This window comes from Drosophila ananassae, chromosome XL, assembly GCF_017639315.1.
Source record: "Drosophila ananassae strain 14024-0371.13 chromosome XL, ASM1763931v2, whole genome shotgun sequence".
NCBI classification, from domain to species: Eukaryota; Metazoa; Arthropoda; class Insecta; order Diptera; family Drosophilidae; genus Drosophila; species Drosophila ananassae.
The window spans coordinates 10,827,712-10,844,649 of NC_057931.1; the positions used below are offsets into that span (position 1 = coordinate 10,827,712).

Genomic DNA, 16,938 nt, shown 5'->3' on the forward strand with positions numbered 1-16,938 from the left:
CGAAAGTGACAGAGACAGCAACAGCGGGGGTGGGGGAAAAGAGCGAGAGCGATAGACGGGGTGGGTGGTCGGGTGTTCGGGTGTTCGAGTGGGTGTGGGTGTATCGAGTAATCGAGTAATTTTGACCAACCAACCAGCGAAAGATTTGTTTTCGAACGGGATGAAGCTTGTATGTGAAAGTGGAATATGGCTTCTGTGGAGCACAGATCCAAGGACTCACCTTGTCGGCGGCCGCCTCCTGGGCCAGGGGATTCGGAGTGATGTTCATCCGGGGAATCACGCCGTTCAGACGTCGCACATCTCCGCTCTTGTGGTGTCCTCCCACTCCCAGCACCGCCGAGGTCACAAAGTCGGCTTGAATGTGCTCCAAGTTGGGTTTGTTCTCCTCTGGAAAGGGATACACAGGATAAGTGGATGAGAGAGGAAGGGTATGCCTTGGACACCCACCTTCTGGCTGGGCATTCTTCCGCCTGAGACACAGACACACCACCACCGAGGCTATCAGGAGCAGGAGGCCTCCGCCGGCCGCTCCGGCGATCACCGGGAGAATGGAGTTCTGCTGCTGAACCGTCACCGGAGTGGTGGGCAGGGAGGCAGCTGCCGGATCGCTCAGTTCTGTAAGAGAAGTCCTCGATTATAACAGAGATTCCAGGTCCCGCCAGGACCTCCCTCTCTACTCACGCTTGGTCTTGGTCTGCCGGATGGCACTGAACTCGGAGGCAGCGTCCGCGTTGAAGGACTGCAGCTTGAACTCGTAGGTGGTCCCTGGCTGGAGTTGGTCGATCTTGAAGCTCCGGTTGTGGCCGCCATCCACGGTGGCCTTCAGGTACTCCCCCGCCGACTCCGCCGGCCGGTAGTAGGCGAAGTAGCCATCGATCTGGGAGGTGGCGCCGTCGGCCACCAGCGACCAGTGCAGGAGGACAGCCGACTCGGAGTACGCCTCTACGTCGTGGAGCTCCGGCACCGGCAGGTTGGACTTGGCGGAGCCTCGTTGCAGGAAGAACTTGACGGAGGTGTTGCCCTCCTTGTTGTCGTAGTTGGAGTAGACGGCCACGATCCGGAAGCGGTAGAACCTGTCCGGCAGCAGGCCCATCACCGAGAAGGTGAAGTTCTTGGGCGGATTAACAACCGCATCGTGCTGGTCGTGGCGGTCCCTGTCCCGGCCACGTGGGCGCTTCGTACTCGTCCCGTAGTTGTAGGGAATGTTCTCGCTGGTCGTCTGCCAGGTGTCCCTTGGGATAGTTCCGGTGGCGTCGCCCAGCATCCGGTACTGCACCTTGAAGTAGCCGATGGCCAGTCCGGCGTTTTGGGGAACGCTCCAGCGGAGCATTACGGCGTCGTCCGAGAGGCGGGTGACATTGGGGCGGGACGGTGGCACCATGTTGGCTAGAAAATATATTTTATTGTTTAATTATTTATTTTTAAATTAAAATTAATCCAATCTTTGATAAACTACGGGTTTGAAATTCTCTGAAAGCGGGAAAGTAAGGGACTTCCTATAATAATCACTTTAAAAAAAAACTATGAAGTTTTAAGCTTTTATATTATGATTTTGTGAAACTACATAAAAGTTTCTTTTAAACCACATATAATACTTTAAAATCAATTAAGTTATACTAGAGATATAAGAAGTTAAAAATCAAAACCCTTTCCTTAAAGTGGCAGAACTTTGAAAAGAAAATATAAGTATTTTCTAACGTCTCAAAATACTTCTAAAAACATTTTAAATAAAAAATAACTTATATAACCTTGTAGCAAACATTTTAAAGTTGTTAAATTTTAAAATAACAGTTTAAAAACAACTAAGAAACAAGTTAAATATTTAAAATCAAGTACTTTAACCGATAAAACAAAATACCTAAAAATACCAGCACTCCTAAGTGTGACCAAGCTGAAAATATCGATAAATAACGATAGTCTATCAAAAAATACCAATGAAACTCAGTATTTTTTTCTTGAAAACCTATCGATAGTTCGATAAGAATGCATATTTCGACATCCCTATTTTGAGCCAAAAAGTTGTATTTTTTTTGTGGACAACAAACGTCTCGCGTGTGACCGAATCGAGGAGATATTGTGTGCAACGATTAGCTAAACGGCGACCCCCGACCGCCATGCACACGGATTAATACAAGAGTTCGGCCAGTGAGGGCAGTATTGCGGAATACCAAGTGCAATAATACCCATTAGGTGGCACTCACTCGATGAGTGAGAGTGAGCGAGACCTAGAGCAAGAGCGAGAGGGCTGGGGGTAAAGGCAAGAAGAAGCAGTACCACAAAAACGACTCACACTGACGCCGCACACACACACGTGTGTGTGCGAGTGTGTGTGTGTGAGAGCTGCTGCTGCTGCTGGCTCCTCTGTGTGTGTGTGTGTGTGTGTGTGTATAAGTGATTTTGGGACTCTCTTGTGAGCTCCCAGCTCCACTCGGAGCACTTAGAGCACTCAGAGCTGAGACGGCCACCGGAACATAAACAGAATCGGAGAAAAGACTCAACCTGAACGTCGCCACTTTCCACTCACAACAAATAATAATGTCGGCGCAGGGCGAGGGTAGTGGCGGGGGCGGCAATAGTGCCGGAAGCGGTGGAGGCGGCGCCGGTGGTGGATCATCTGCCGGCGAGGGCGGTAATCCGGGAGGTGGGAGCTCCACCGGTGGCGGCACCACCACCGTGGTGGTCACCAACGGTGGCAGTGGCGGGAACAAGAGCCAACTGCCGCTGACCCCGCGCTTCACCGCCGAGGAGAAGGACGTCCTCTATGGACTGTTCCATCTGCACGAGGAGGTCATCGACATCAAGCACCGGAAGAAGCAGCGCAACAAGTACTCCGTCCGCGAGACCTGGGACAAGATAGTCCGCGACTTCAACTCCCACCCGCACGTCAGTGCCATGCGGAACATCAAGCAGATCCAGAAGTTCTGGCTGAACTCGAGGTGGGACTTCCAGGACCTCCTACTCCACCCATGACTAATCATTATCCTTTTCCCATTGCAGACTCCGGAAACAGTATCCCTATCGGGATGGCACCTCCTCCAATCTCAGCTCTGGCAGCGCCAAGATCAGCTCCGTGTCCGTCTCCGTCTCGGCGGCCGTCAGCCAGCAGCAGCAGCACCACGAGGGCGTCAAGGTGGAGCCGGAGTACCAGATCAGTCCCGACGCCTCCGAGCACAATCCCCAGGCCGATACCTTCGACGAGATCGAGATGGATGCCAACGATGTGAGTGAGATCGATGAGGATCCCATGGACGCCCAGCAGCAGCAGCAGGAGGCTCAGGCCCAGGCCCAGGCCCAAGTCCAAGCCCAGCAGCAGCAGCAACAACAACAGCAACAGCAGTCGGCGGCCGCCGAGATGCAGAAGATGCAGGTCTCGGCGGCGGCAGCGGCAGTGGCGGCGGCGGCCAATGCCACCATGCTGAACACCCACCAGATCAACGTGGACCAGATCAGTGCCGAGAAGCTAACTCTCAACGACCTGCTCCAATTCAAGACGGCGCGGCCGCGCGAGGAGATCATCCTGCAGATCAAGCACCCGGCGGAGGGGACAGGTAAGCTCGGGTCCCACTCGGGAGTGACAACAAAGGTGTCCTATTCATATCAGTCCTCCAACCGACAGCCACGCAGATCCACACGATACCCTCCCAGCCGCAGCAGCACACGATGGCCACCATCACCGCCGGCGGCTACAACCAGCAGATCATCAGCGAGATCAAGCCCCAGCAGATCACCCTGGCCCAGTACCAGGCCCAGCAGCAGCAGCAGGCCCAAGCCCAGGCGCAGGCTCAAGCCCAGGCTCAGGCCCAGGCCCAGGCACAGGCACAGGCCCAGCAACTGGCCCAGCAGCAGCTGGCGGCGCAGCAACAGCAACTGGCCGTCGCCGTCCACCACCAGCAGCAGCAGCAGCAGGTGGCCGTCGCCCAGCAGCAGGCGGTGCAGCAACAGGCGGCGGCCGCCGGCCTCAAGATGCAACTGACCGCCGCCACGCCCACCTTCACGTTCAGCGCCCTGCCCACGGTGACGGCGTCGGCGACAGTCCCTGTTCCGGTGGCCACTGCCACGGCGCCGGCTAATCCCGTGGCCGGGAATGGAGCGGCGGGTGGCGCCAACACCTCCGCGGTGAGCAACACCAGTCTCATCGGCGGAGGGGGCGGAGGTGGCGTGGTGGCCGGAGGATCGGTCACCTCGGCGCAGGACAACTACGAGGAGCGGATGAACTACTTCAAGGTGCGGGAGGCGGAGCTGCGGTGCAAGGAGCAGCAGCTGGCCACCGAGGCGAAGCGCATCGAGCTGAACAAGGCCCAGGACGAGCTGAAGTACATGCGGGAGGTGCATCGGCTGCGGGTCGAGGAGCTCAAGATGAAGATCCGGATACTGCAGAAGGAGGAGGAGCAGCTGCGCAAGTGCTCGGGGTCATGAGACCTGGAGGACATCAGCGATCCGGACGAGGGGGAGGAGGATGAGGAGGAGTCCGGATCCTCCTCTTATCTGGATCGTTTCGGGTCCTCGGGGGGCTTCTAGTTCTAAGTCTTAGAGCCACACATCCTAGATTATAGATTCCCCTCCCACACCCCCACTCCCCCTCTTGATTATCCAGAGATCCTGTGTTTTTTTTTTTTTGTAACTCTTTTTAGGGGCGGGGGCCCGCAGCTGGCGGGGATTAGCGGATAAGCCATCACTAATTGTAAATCACAGATCACACACCGAATTATACACAAATAGAGAGTGGGCGTGGCCACCTAATCCACGACGAGAACTTGGAAGAGGCAGTGTTTGTATTTGGGAGGGGGCTTCCAGGATCTGGGCCACCAGGAGGAGGAAGGAGTGAAATAGAAGCTGGTACTCACCACCCACTCGCATGTACTTCCGCTTGCCCTTGGCCTTGCCGCCGCCGGAGGGCGTGGAGGAGCCTCCTCCAATGGACTCGTGCATCGGTCGGACCGGAACTCCTCCGAGGGGCTTGTCGCCCTCGCCGGTGATCTGCAGGGGAGTGACCTTCAGCATGTTGCCCTCGCTGGTCTGTGGATTGGAGGGATTAGTCATAAGATGAGGAACCATGGATGGCCCACCCGGAACTCACCTCTCCGAGGATGTTCTTGGCGAAGCACTGCACCACTCCGGCGTGGCGCTTCTGGACCCTCTGCAGGTGCAGGCTCCGGTTGTCCACATGGGCCTCCGCATCGCTGGCCGCGTCCTCGCCGTTCAGCAGCCAGTAGATGTCCGGCTGGGGGTTGCCGGAGGCGGAGCACTCCAGCACCAGCCGATCGCCCTCGGTGGTGAGGGTGGAGGCCGGGCCGCGTAGGATCACCGGCCGCTGCAGGACACTCAGCTTGATGATGTGCATGAGGGCGTCGTGGCCGTTGTCCAGGAGGCAGACGTACGAGCCCTGGTCCTCCGGCCGGACGTCGGTGATCTGGAGGCCGTAGGGCAGGATCTTGGTGCGGTTCGGGTTGAGGACGACGTTGGGGCTGCTCCAGACGGCCGTGGGTCGGGGCGATCCGACGCCCGGGCACTCCAGGACGACGGTGTCGCCGGGCCGGGTGGACAGATCCGTTGGCGGGCGCTGGAGGAAGTACGGCGGAGTGCGGTCCGTGTAGTCCACCCGGAGCTCAATGGTCTGGGGCAGGTCCAGTTTCTGGCCGGTGATGGCATTGGTGGCCGCGCACGTGTAGTTGCCGGCGTCCTTGGCCGTCACCGAGTCGAGGATGAGGGCTCCGGCCGGAGCTCCGGAGAGCAGTTCCGTCTGCGGCACCTTCTCCCCGTTGCGGTAGAAGCTCCAGATGGCCGGCGGATTGGAGACGACACTCCCGCACCGTATCAGGATGCAGTTCTTCGGCGCCACACTCCATCGGATGGAGCCGCCCCTGCTCCCGACACTCGTGTCCAAAGCCAGGGTCACCAGGGAGAGGCGGGCCGGCGTGGAGGCCAGGGCTCCGGGTCCGTACCAGGCCACGCACTGGTAGTCGCCCACCGTCTGGGCTCCCACATAGATCCTCAGCCGCCAGACCCGATCCTCGTTGCTGCTGGTCACATTGTAGCCGGCGGCGGGGCGTAGGTAGCGGTAGGGCTCCGAGGAGCCACTCCGCCGGAAGCGCCACTCCAGGCTGTCCGGCTTGAGGTTCAGTTCGCACTCGAAGACCACCTCGTCGTCCTTGGGGGCCACCGCCGACTCGGGGGCGCGTTCAAAGTAGACGCCCAGGGGATCGGAGGAGGAGGCGGAGGAGGAGCTGCCGTCGCTGGCCCGGGTCAAGGTCACCGCCAGGGTCAAGGTCACGGCTAAAATGAGTCTTCTGGCTTCCATTTCTTCAAGGAGATCTGCAATTTCAAGAAGGATTTTGTAGTTTAGCTTACTTTTTACTTAATTATTTGTTAATTTATGAATTAATTAATTAATTTTTTAACTAATTAATTAATTTTAGTTTTAAATAGCTCCCCCTAAGTCGCTCCCCCTTCTCCACAAAGCACTCTGGAATGCGATCACTGCCACTGAGATGTTTTCTTCCCAACTGTACTTGCTGCAACCTGTTGCTGCTTCTTCTCCTTCTCCCTCTTCTTCTTCTCATCCTTCTCCATCTGTTGCCCCTTTTAAAAAGTGGGCGTGGCAACGGAAGCAGCAGCAGCAATGTGCCATTTAAACTGGAGCTGCGGCCGCCGCACGAGAGGAGCGAGCCAAGGACTCGTCGATTGTTAATGGCGTGTCATTATTATGAGCTGCCCGGCCCAGTCCAGGACCAAGGAGGAGGACCAAGAGGAGGACCAAGAGGAGGACCAAGAGGAGGACCAGGAGGAGGTGGGGCTGCCTGGCCAGAACGAGTCCAGTGTCTGGCCTGCGACAGTTTGGGGCTCTGGGGCTCTGGATCTCGGGCTCTGCAGATTTGAAATTTAAACGATGCCACAACACAAAAGCGCGCCCGGAATTCCAAGAAAACGGCCGCCCCAGTCGTTAGGTTCTCCTGCCACCGTCAGTCTCCTGTTATGACCCTGCCCCTGCTACCTGCCCCTGCCACCTGCCCCCCCACTGACGCACATAAATCGCAATGCGGCTCCCATTTGATAGTCATTATTGGGTCCGAGGCGCGTGCAGCTGCCGAGTGGCATGAGTGGCCAGAACTGCTCTTCTTTCCGGCCAAGATTCCTGGCCTTTTTTTAAGGACATCTCTAAGGACCTCTTAGTTAACTAACTTGACTAAAAACATGATTAATTTTTAATAAAAGCCTGGAGAAATTAATAAAAAATAGCTTCTAATCGGTGGCTACTGTCTCCGTTCGAAGAGAGGCAGCACTGTTGCATGTTGGTGTTGCCCCTGCCCCTGCCCCTTGCTATTGCTGCTGCTGCTGGTGGCCACTTGTTAACGCAAGGAGCAAACCGGACTGCCTACACACGACCAACAGGCAACTGGCAACTGGCAACAGGCAACTGGCAACATGGGGCAAGAACAGCAACCAAAACCAGCTCGACTCTGATTTAAAACATCTGACAACAAAAGTAAAGCGCGAAATTGACGCAGGTTTCTTGCCTCCTTGCCTTGCCTCCCCTCTTCGCGCCACTTGCCACTTGTTGCTGCCCCCAGCTCCTGCTTGCTTTCTCGTTGCGTGTCTTGAAAATTAATGCGCATTCCTGCAACAAGCAACAAAAAACTGAGGCAAGAGGCAATGAATGGGTTGCCGAGTTGCAAGAATCCCCATTCCAAGAACAAAAAAAAATAGAGGGCTCTGCAACAGATGCCACAAAATACATTAAAATGCAATGTCAGTCAAGATGCAACTGGCAACTGGCAACTTGCAACTTGTTGCCATTATTGATGAATAGTTTTGAGGAAATATTAACTTGTTTTTGGGGGTTAAGTAGCAAGTGGCAAGAAGGCCAAAGTGGCAGAGACTGTAGAGTGTCTTTGGAATCATCTGTTGTTGCATGTTGCAAGTTGCCAGTGTTGCAAGTTGCTAGTTGCTGATGTCACTGGTGGCACCACCCACTCTTAATGGCCAATAAACACTTCATTAACTGCTTGTGCCACATGTTGCACTTGTTCCTCAGACATCATAGACTCTTCAAGTGGCTACCAGAGGCTGTTTATCATCCCTGTTGCATGTGGCAAGTTGCTAGTTGCCTCCTCCATCACCTCTATCTGATAATGGAACCCCCCTTCCTGCCACTTCCCATCTTGCCACAACTAATTGCTTGTTTGTTTCTCCGAAAGCCCCTCTTGTTGACTCATTTTGGCCAGCTACTCTTGGCCAAAAGCGCCTTAATTAAATGGCAAATAAATATGCAAAGTCTTCCAGAGACAGTCTTCCAGAGACAGTCTTCCAGAGACAGTCTCCCAGAAGAGTCTCCTCCGTCTCTTCTCTGCCCCCATCCCCTAAATGTATTATTTATGAACTCCAATTGTTTTCTCTCAGTGGCTGTTTGTTTTTTTACCACAAAAAAAAAGAAAAAATTAACATAAAACTGTTAGAAGACACTGGGCGTGGCGCTAAGAATTCTTCTTCTCAAAAAAAGAATAGCGGAGGGGCGGAAGAAAACAGAGAATCGAGATCCGAGATCCATAATCTCTTGAAGAGTGTGAGTGGCGGAACGGAAGAGGGGAGTCTTGGTGGCAGTACTGTGGTACGGTGGTTGCTACTCATAGGAGAGTTACTGTAGAGTGTGTGTGTGTGTGTTCTTCCCCCCCCTTATACCCCTCTATACCCCTCTCTATTTTGGCCATTAGCAGAGGCAGTTAACAGCTTGTAAACAAGCAACACCTGCTACAAGCCATTGCCATTGCCATTCCCTGCCATCCAGAGTTCAATAAAACCTGCCACAGAGAGAGTCTAAGAGTCCAAGAGTCCAAGAGCCAGTTCATCATCACCGACTTGGCCATCATTCCGGGCCATCATTAGTTGTTGGCAGAAAAGGAGCAATAGCCATAGAAGAATCACGACACATCACAACAGTAATCCAACTTTTGGGGGGAATTTCAGTTTCCAATCTCCACCTTCTACAGCGATCTCTGGGATTCGACTTCTATTTTTAACCTTTTCTTAAGAATCTTAAGACTGTCCCCTTAGCCAGTCACCACTGTACTGTGGCTTGGCGAAAATTCTTTGGGAATGGAACCTGTTTGGCGGCCCAGTCGCCAGCTGAAATCTTCTTTTGAGCGCGACCGGAACCGGAGTCCAAAAACAAGATGCCACAAGAGGTTCGGCCAGGAGCTCATTCCGGGTAGAAACAAGCGCCCAAAAAGAAAAGGAGGGCCTAGCTATTGAAAGAGACTGTAAGAAAGAGAGTCTCTGGACTTGGTAGATTCTTCGGAAGACCTGGTTCGAAGACTGGCATCCCCCTATTTTCTTCCAGTGGCGCCAGGTGAAGAAACTCGCATGTAAACGAGTTCGAAATCTGCATTCCAGTGAGGCAGCAGGACTGTTGCAAGTCTCCTACCTCTCCACTCTCTCCTCCATGTGGATGCCCCACCTGTTTCTGTTTCTGTTTCTGTTGCAAGAATTGAAATGAAATGCTAGTGCGTGGGCCCTCCGAAAGCGATTTGTAGTAAGGTTCTTCCCGGCCACATGGGTGCGGAATCGAAACTAAACGCCCACTTTGCGACTGCGTGGGCAGAAGACTCGTCTTCTCTGGTAGAGTCAGGACCAAGATTAGCCTTTCAATTCACTTACCTTTCCAGCTCTTTGTGTTTCTCCTTTGGCGTGGGGCAGGGCAGTCCTCAAAGGGGCATCTCTGGGCCAAAAGTCTGAAACGAGAGGAGATTCGAAAGATTCAAAATAGACGACACTCTTAATGAATTTCAAAATAATTGAGGCCTAAAGTGGCACAAAAAAGCTATTCGGCGACAGGCCAAATAGATGTGAGGTCCAAAAATAGACCAGAAGACTGGGGCGGGAGAGAGTCTACAGGCAGGAAGAGGTGCCAGGGTGCCAGGGTGCCAGGGTGCCAGAGACTAAGACTTTAACTATAATCTCTTGTTATTATTTATTTTTTAAAGCCATTAAATTGAGAAGAATTAGGACCTCTCTTCTGTCCTGTCCATTTAAAAAGACATTAAGGCCTTGCTGGAAAGTGGAAATTCTTTGGGAGAAACACCAATTCTTCGTAGAATGGCTAAAAATTATCCGAAAAACCTCATAAATAATAATGATTCGGTTGTGATTCTTTTAATTAATTTACGATTCTTCGGTGGACTCTTCTTCCCGAAAAGAGACACCCACACAGTGATGCCTCCTCCCTCCCCTTCCCCAGTTGTTGGGCCATCATTTTTCAGAGAATTTCTGAAGTCTAGAAGCAGGGCCCCCCCCTCTAGAAGCAAAGCAACAATAAACGAGCGCCACCCCCAAAATAGCCACCGACAGTTGTCATTTTTCATTTTTATTTTTCAGTTTTTCACTTTTTCAGTTTTTCATTTTTCATAAATATTTTTCAATTTCCCAAAAACAGAAATTGGAAGGTCTAAGGTCTAAGAGACTCTACAGAGATGCAAGATTGTTCTGCTTGAGAGTGAGACCCCCCCTTTGAGACACTTGCCACTCGGCAGATCTACTTTCTGGCTTGATTTTTGAATTAAAATTAAAATTCGAATAATCCAAGCCAGAGCTATCATATTTCAGCAAACTGCTGTCGAAGCTGCCCCTGTTGCAGTTGCCTCTGCCACTGTTGCATATCTGGTGGCAATGACTCATTCCCTGGCTGGCAGCTTGCCGCTTTGTCGGTCACTGGTGTGTTGGAAAATAGCATTCGGCATTCGGCATTCGGCCCAAAATGACAGCGAAGCTTTTTTTTCGATACTAGTCTATAGGAGTGTGTGTGGGTGTGAGGGTGGGAGTGTGTGGGCGTGTGGGCGTGCGAAGCATGACAGGCGTTCTCAACTCGGCAGCGCATCGTTCTCACAGATGTGCAACTGCCACTGCCGCAGCTTGCCACTTCTTTTTTCCCTTCTTTTTTTGTCATAATTAATGCCTGAGCCGTGCAGTTTCTCCCTGGGAGCTTGGAGCTGCCTCCCAGGCTCCCTGGCTCCCTTTTCTTGCCACTTCTTGCTATTATTATTAGCAGCTGCCACCACTGCCACCATCGCCGCCGGCAAACGACATTTGAGCTAATTTTCCCGCTGCTCGCATTCCACGGGTGAAAGCCATCGACATCGCCATCGTCATCCAGTCCCAGGCAGTGCCGCATTTACATTTCATTTTACTGCCACACGCTCTCCACCCTGCCACCCTGCCACCCTGCCACCCAGCCACACTCTGCCTCACTACCTCCAAGCCAAATGCCACAAAAAAGGCAAAAAAAAACCAAGCACACATAAAAATATTCCAAACTGAGATCGCCCAACGGCCATCGAACAGGAAGAAAGCCAAGCCAAGGGCTCTCAAACCGAGGGATACCCTGGAATTCCATCAGAAGAGGCCTTACCGGAGGTGGCGCCCTCTATGGAGACTCTAGAAAGAGGTGGCGCCCTCTATAGAGACTTTGAAAAGATAATACCCCTCCCAGAACTCTGAAACAAAAGCAGAAACAGAGACTGTCTCAGACTGATAACTAAACAAATAACGCAACTCAAGCCCTGAAACCCAATCAGGCCAACAAACAGGCCCCATTTTCCTCAAAATCTACAAAAATAAATAAAGAAACCTAATCTTATTCAGAAACAAAACAGACACTTGTTCAGACTCCAGGGTTTCATAATATTTGTTGAGAAAATAAGGAAAATAACATAGATTTTAAAGGGGATTCCAATAGAATCAAAACAAGGCTGTATTACAGTGACGAGAGTACTTAAAAGCACTTATTATGGTGACGAAAGAGCTACTATTATTCCAATATTAACAAAGGATTCCAATATTAGAGTTCAGAAAGAATGAAATATTACAGATCAGAAAGGTATAAGTTTCACTATAGCCTTAGAAAAGTTGTACCAGTGACGAAGGCACTTAAAAAGAGCTGTTAAAATAACTTAAGATCTTCTTAATTAAGAAACTAAAATAATAAAGCAAATATTGAAGATAAGAAAGGAAGAAATTTCGCTTAAAACTTAAAAAAGAAAACAAAGCTAACTGCCAGTGACGAAGGCAGTTAAAACCGCATACTACAGTGACGAAAGAGCTGCTCGAAAGGCAAATAAAAGATAGAGTTCAATATTGAAGGTCTGAAAATCTTTAAAAATCTTCAAGAATCAAGGATATAGATCCTGTAGTTCCCATTCCAGGATATCCAACAAGTCGCAAGTCTCATGCCCCAGAAACCCTACCGATCTGCCTTCAAAAACTTATGCGTTGTCTGATTTGGGGGGGTGGGGGGGGGGGGGGGATAATGCATGGGGCATGTGGCATGTGGCATGTGGCAGGGAGGCGGGGGGGAGGAGTTGGGGGCAGAGTGGCTGGGTGGCTCGAGTCCAGTTTGGAATATCGTTCAATTGGCGCTCTCTCCTTGCTCTCTCCGCCTCCCTGCTCCCCTTTCTGTCTTGTTTTTTAGCCTTTTTTTTGGCTTTTTTTGGCTCTTGGCTTGGCTTATCCATTTTCGATTTCGCAGTCGCTCCCTGGCCCCCCTGGGCCCCCCCTGGGACCCCTGCCTGCCCTCATTTGCATGCCTATTATAAATTTTTCAAATACTTGTCTTGGGCTGCCCTGTTTGTTGTTTTTTGTTGCTTTTTTTAGCCATTTTTTAGTTGTTTTTTAGTTGTTTTTTAGTTGTTTTTTTCGCTTTTTTTTAACTTGGCCCACCATGTTCTGTGATGGCTATCGTTGTCATTGTTGTTTCTTGTTTCTTGTTGCCTTTTTCTTTGCAATTTATTTGATTTTCATTGCATTAAATTGAAGTTGTTGCTGTCTCTGTCTGACAGTCTTCCATCTCTCTCTAGGCTTTTGTTTCTTTTTTTTGTTTTTTTTATTTAGTTTTTTAGTTATTCCCCCCCTTACTAACCCTAACCCTTCTGGCACTTCTCCCTTTCCGATCTTGGAATTTCAATTTTTTGTCCCCCATTTGGGTCTCTTTTGCGCAATTCTTCTGCCTCCCCCAGAAGACTGTCTTCCCTCGGATTCTCCACCTAACAAGCCTGTCGAGCCATTTATCATAAACATTCGTCAGTGGACTCCATCATTAAGATATTTTCGGTTCTGGGGCTTTTCCATTTTCTTTTCTATTTCCATGTCAACCAGAAGACGCGTCTTCTTCTCCGGTCTCCGGAAGAATGCCGGTCTCTTAGGTCATAAGACTATGAGGGTCTTCTTACCTTTTCACTTCAAAATTTAACTAAAATTTAATCAAAAAATAATAAAAAAAAAAAAAGGGAACTAGTTGGTAACTTTCTGGCCAAGTCATGTGGGCGCCCTAATGGCCAGAGATTAGATTTTCCTTTCAGGTTTTTCCTCTAAGACCTCCACCCCTCTCCTCCCCCCTCTTCGGGCCTCTATTTTGGTAACTAATGAGCCTCTTTCGGCCCACAGTCGCCGGCAAATGGCGAAAAATTAATAAGAAATTCATCAGTGGGGAAAATATCAACTAATTTGGCAGCAAACAGGAAGTTCTTCTGCTCCTACACTTGCAAAAATAATATATATATATCTAATAGATATATATCTTGTGGATCTTGTGGATGTGAGCACTTGGTGGCCTGGCAGACAGCCACAAGAGACAGCCCCTGGGTGGCCCCACAATTGGCCCACATTTGGTCTGTCTTTTATAATTTTCTCCTCTTTTCTTTTTTTTTTTGGCATTTTTTGAGGTGTTTTCTTGAATTCTAGTATTAAATGGCCTATAAATAATCCCCCAGTCTTCTCTGGAAGACTGTTCTTTTAAGATATCTTGTTTTTCTGCCAAACAACCGGAAGCAGTTTGTAATTTTAACCTGTTTTTTGGGGTCGAACTTCCCCTTTTTTTAGACACTCTTAGTCACTCTTTTTTTTTTAGTTTTTAAAACATTTTAATTTGCGTCACTATTTAGTCTTGTTTTTGTCTGTTTTTTTGTGTTTTTTAGTGGTTTTGTAATTTAAGAAGCGCGCCAAGTTCTTCGATTACCTGCGGGCCAGACAATGCCCAGAACTCGGCCCGCCTCGGAATCCCCCCTAATATGTTCATTAATTTTAATTATTCATAAATAGTCGGGTGTGAGAAGAACATCGAAAATCGAAGAATAATATTACCAGAAAATAAAGAAATCTTCAAGAAATAAAATCTGAAGACAGAAGGGAGAGGGAGAGGGAGGCCCAGAATTCCAAGCCAAAGAAGCCTCTCAAGAGGTGGAGCTTCTAACGAATAGCTTATACCCTAGAAACCCCAACCAATATCTATCTTTTTTAAACTGTTTCGGATAGTTGGGCTACCCCTGAGATACCCTACCCTCTTTGAAACAAAAAACCCCAGACTACCCACTCATAAGCCCCAATCTCTGGGGGAATGGAACGTGCAGCGGTGTCTCCTTACAGGCCATGTCAGTATATATATCCACAGATACAGATATATATCTCAGATCTCAGTATATATGGTCTGTATATATGTTCTGTCTTTATGTATCTGCCACCAGCGAGTGCATAAATTTCGCCAGTTTCAAGTTCTCTTCTGAAATCCAAGATTCTTCGACGGAGAATGTCTCATTTCTCGATTCTCGATAGACTGGAAGGGTTCTGAGACTCTTTTCCCCTCGATTGGGGGTGTTGAGATCCAAAAATAAACAAAACGTGCACTTGGAACCAAAGCCCAGCACTGAGAGATGCAATTAATTATGCAATTAAGCACGCAACGCTGTTCCAACCATTGTTTTTTATATTTTTTATTATTTTTTATTATTTTGTTGGCTTTTTGTCGCCATAAACATCAGGTTGTACTTATATTTGGACAGTGGTCGGCTCTTGAGATAAAAAAATGGGGTACTTTCTTTAAAAATAGACATTCTGAAGGGGGTTGAACCCGGGTTCCATAAAAAGTAATAGTATTTTTAATAAATATAGTCTTTAAGGTGTTTTTTTTTACAGCAATGTCTACTGTTTTAAGCAAAAAAAACAAAGAAATATATAAAAAATAGGCTTTCTGGACGGGGGTTGAACCCGAGACTCTTAAAAGAGAACAAAAATTTTACGAATCTTCACTGTTCAACCAAAAATTAATAATATTTTAATAATAAATATGAGTTCAAAAGGGGTTTTAACCCGAAAGTTATGAAAAATAATAATAATTTAAATAAAACAAGCTTGTAAACAGTTCCTGTTATAATCTTAAAAAAATACTATTCAAAAAATACTTATTCCAGAAGGGAATAACTCGAAACCTATGAAAAATATTAATAAATATTATAAAAATTATTATTATTATTATTAATAAATATTATAACAGTTCTAGTTATCTAATCTCTACTGTTTCAAACCAAAAACATAGTATTTTATTAAAAAATATGTATTTATTTATTTATTTATTTATAAAGGAATTGCCAACAATTTTAAAGTGCGGGCAATTTTTGCTTTTGTATTAAGCAATAGCTACAATGGCCTTCTGCTTAAGATCTATTTTATAATATGTAACATGTGTGGTGTTCTTAAATTAAGTGTTAATGACTAAGTATTTTAATTAGATTCTATTTACATATTTATGTATATGGAAGTTTCAATTTATATTGTGTGGTACATTTTTATGTTTTTTAGGAATTGTACTGTTTGTTGTATATTATCAAATGAGGTGATTTCAGTTAATGTTTGTTTTAATTTTAGTTTTGATCTCTCTTGCTCGAGGGCAGGACAGTCGATTAATAAGTGTTGTAGGGTTAGTATTGTGTTGCAGTTTGGGCAGATTGGAGGTGGTGTTTTAGTAAGTAAGTGACTGTGGGTTAGGTTGGTGTGTCCTAGTCTAATTCTTAAGAATTTAATTGAGTCGGCTCGAGAGATGTTTTTGCTTGGTTCACTGTCGTGGTTGATGTTTTTGTAGTGTGATGAGGAGTGGTTGAGTATTTCGTATTTGAGGGATTGGGTGTTCCGTTTAATGTGTTTAAGGATGTCTATTTGGTTGAAGTTGTTTTGGATGATAAGAGGGAAATTATGGGCTTTTTTAGCAGTTTCGTCTGCGAATTCGTTACCTATGATCCCGCAGTGTCCTGGGACCCATAGTAGCAGAATTTTATTTTTATTGTCTTTATTTAATATATTCCTTATGGAGGAGGTGTAAAAGTTGTGGTTTTTGATGTTGTCGATTTCTTGTAAAGCTGAGAGGGAATCTGTGCAGATTACAAATTTCCCTCCATGTTTGCTGGCGTAATTGCATGCTTTAAGGATCGCTGATATTTCGGCTGTGTATATGGAGGAGTATTGAGGTAGAATGTGGTGTTCTATAATCTCGTTTTCTGTTGTTACGCTGAATGACACTCCGTCAGCTGATTTCGATCCGTCTGTATACAGGAAATGTCTGTTTGGTAGTGTGTTTTTCAGTTCGTTGAAACGTAGTTGGTAGGTTAAGGGTGGTGTATCTTCCTTGGGTAGAGTGTGAAGTGAAGTGTTTATATTTGTGATGTGGTGCAGCCAGTGAGGGGTCTTTTCCCTTTTGCATGTCAGCGGTGATATGTGTATATTAAGATTTTTTAAATGTTCTATTGTGTTGTGCAGTGAAGACGGGAATTTTGGGGTTTTTTTAGAGTTTATTATTTTGTTGTAAATTTTTTCTATTGGAGAGTTTTTGGAGTTGATTATAATTTTGATATTTTTTTGCGTTGCGTATGTTGTCCTATGTTCTATCGGTAGTATGTTGGCTTCGTATAATAGGTTATTGATTGGGGTTGTGCGGAAGGCGTTTAAGGCGATTCTTATTGCAGAGTGGTAAATCGTTTTAAGCTTGCTTAGTGTCGATTTTGGTGCATTTCCATATAGATGTATGCCGAAGTCAATTTTAGACATTAAAATGGAGTTTACCACGTATATGATTGTGTTTGTGTTGCTGCAGAATTTTTTGCTAGACAGGCATTTGATTACGTCTAGTCT

General features: G+C 47.9%; 2 protein-coding genes across 6 annotated transcripts in view; one reads left to right on the top strand and one right to left on the bottom strand.

Moving 5' to 3' along the window:
* Positions 1–16,938, bottom strand: part of LOC6504619 (interference hedgehog) — a 32,256-nt gene that overhangs the window by 2,190 nt on the left and 13,128 nt on the right. For all 4 annotated transcript variants that reach the window (XM_032453353.2, XM_014904271.3, XM_044716963.1 and 1 more), the window contains exons 3-8: positions 9,652–9,725; positions 5,078–6,312; positions 4,845–5,016; positions 682–1,386; positions 448–615; positions 221–387 (exon numbers count right to left, since the gene is read on the bottom strand). In XM_032453353.2, the coding sequence (XP_032309244.1) occupies positions 221–387; positions 448–615; positions 682–1,386; positions 4,845–5,016; positions 5,078–6,298 (2,433 nt within the window). In that variant the 5' untranslated portion in view covers positions 6,299–6,312; positions 9,652–9,725. The remainder of the gene's footprint in view (positions 1–220; positions 388–447; positions 616–681; positions 1,387–4,844; positions 5,017–5,077; positions 6,313–9,651; positions 9,726–16,938) is intronic.
* LOC6504878 (regulatory protein zeste) lies at positions 1,967–4,760 on the top strand. 2 transcript variants are annotated; one of them, XM_032453355.2, is made up of 3 exons: positions 1,967–2,936; positions 2,998–3,548; positions 3,602–4,760. In XM_032453355.2, exons 1-3 carry the CDS (start codon positions 2,536–2,538, stop codon positions 4,414–4,416), a joined length of 1,767 nt encoding a protein of 588 aa, XP_032309246.1. In that variant the 5' UTR covers positions 1,967–2,535; the 3' UTR covers positions 4,417–4,760. The 2 variants fall into 2 exon arrangements, with proteins under 2 accessions (XP_032309246.1, XP_001966516.3); XM_001966480.4 differs by having other exon boundaries at positions 1,968–2,936; positions 3,617–4,760.

Excerpts from the sequence above, each read along its gene's own strand:
- LOC6504878 (XM_032453355.2), top strand. The coding sequence starts at position 2,536 with ATGTCGGCGCAGGGCGAGGGTAGTGGCGGGGGCGGCAATAGTGCCGGA. Across the intron at positions 2,937-2,997 it reads AAGTTCTGGCTGAACTCGAG|ACTCCGGAAACAGTATCCCT; the intron begins GTGGGACTTCCA and ends TTCCCATTGCAG. Across the intron at positions 3,549-3,601 it reads GCACCCGGCGGAGGGGACAG|TCCTCCAACCGACAGCCACG; the intron begins GTAAGCTCGGGT and ends TATTCATATCAG.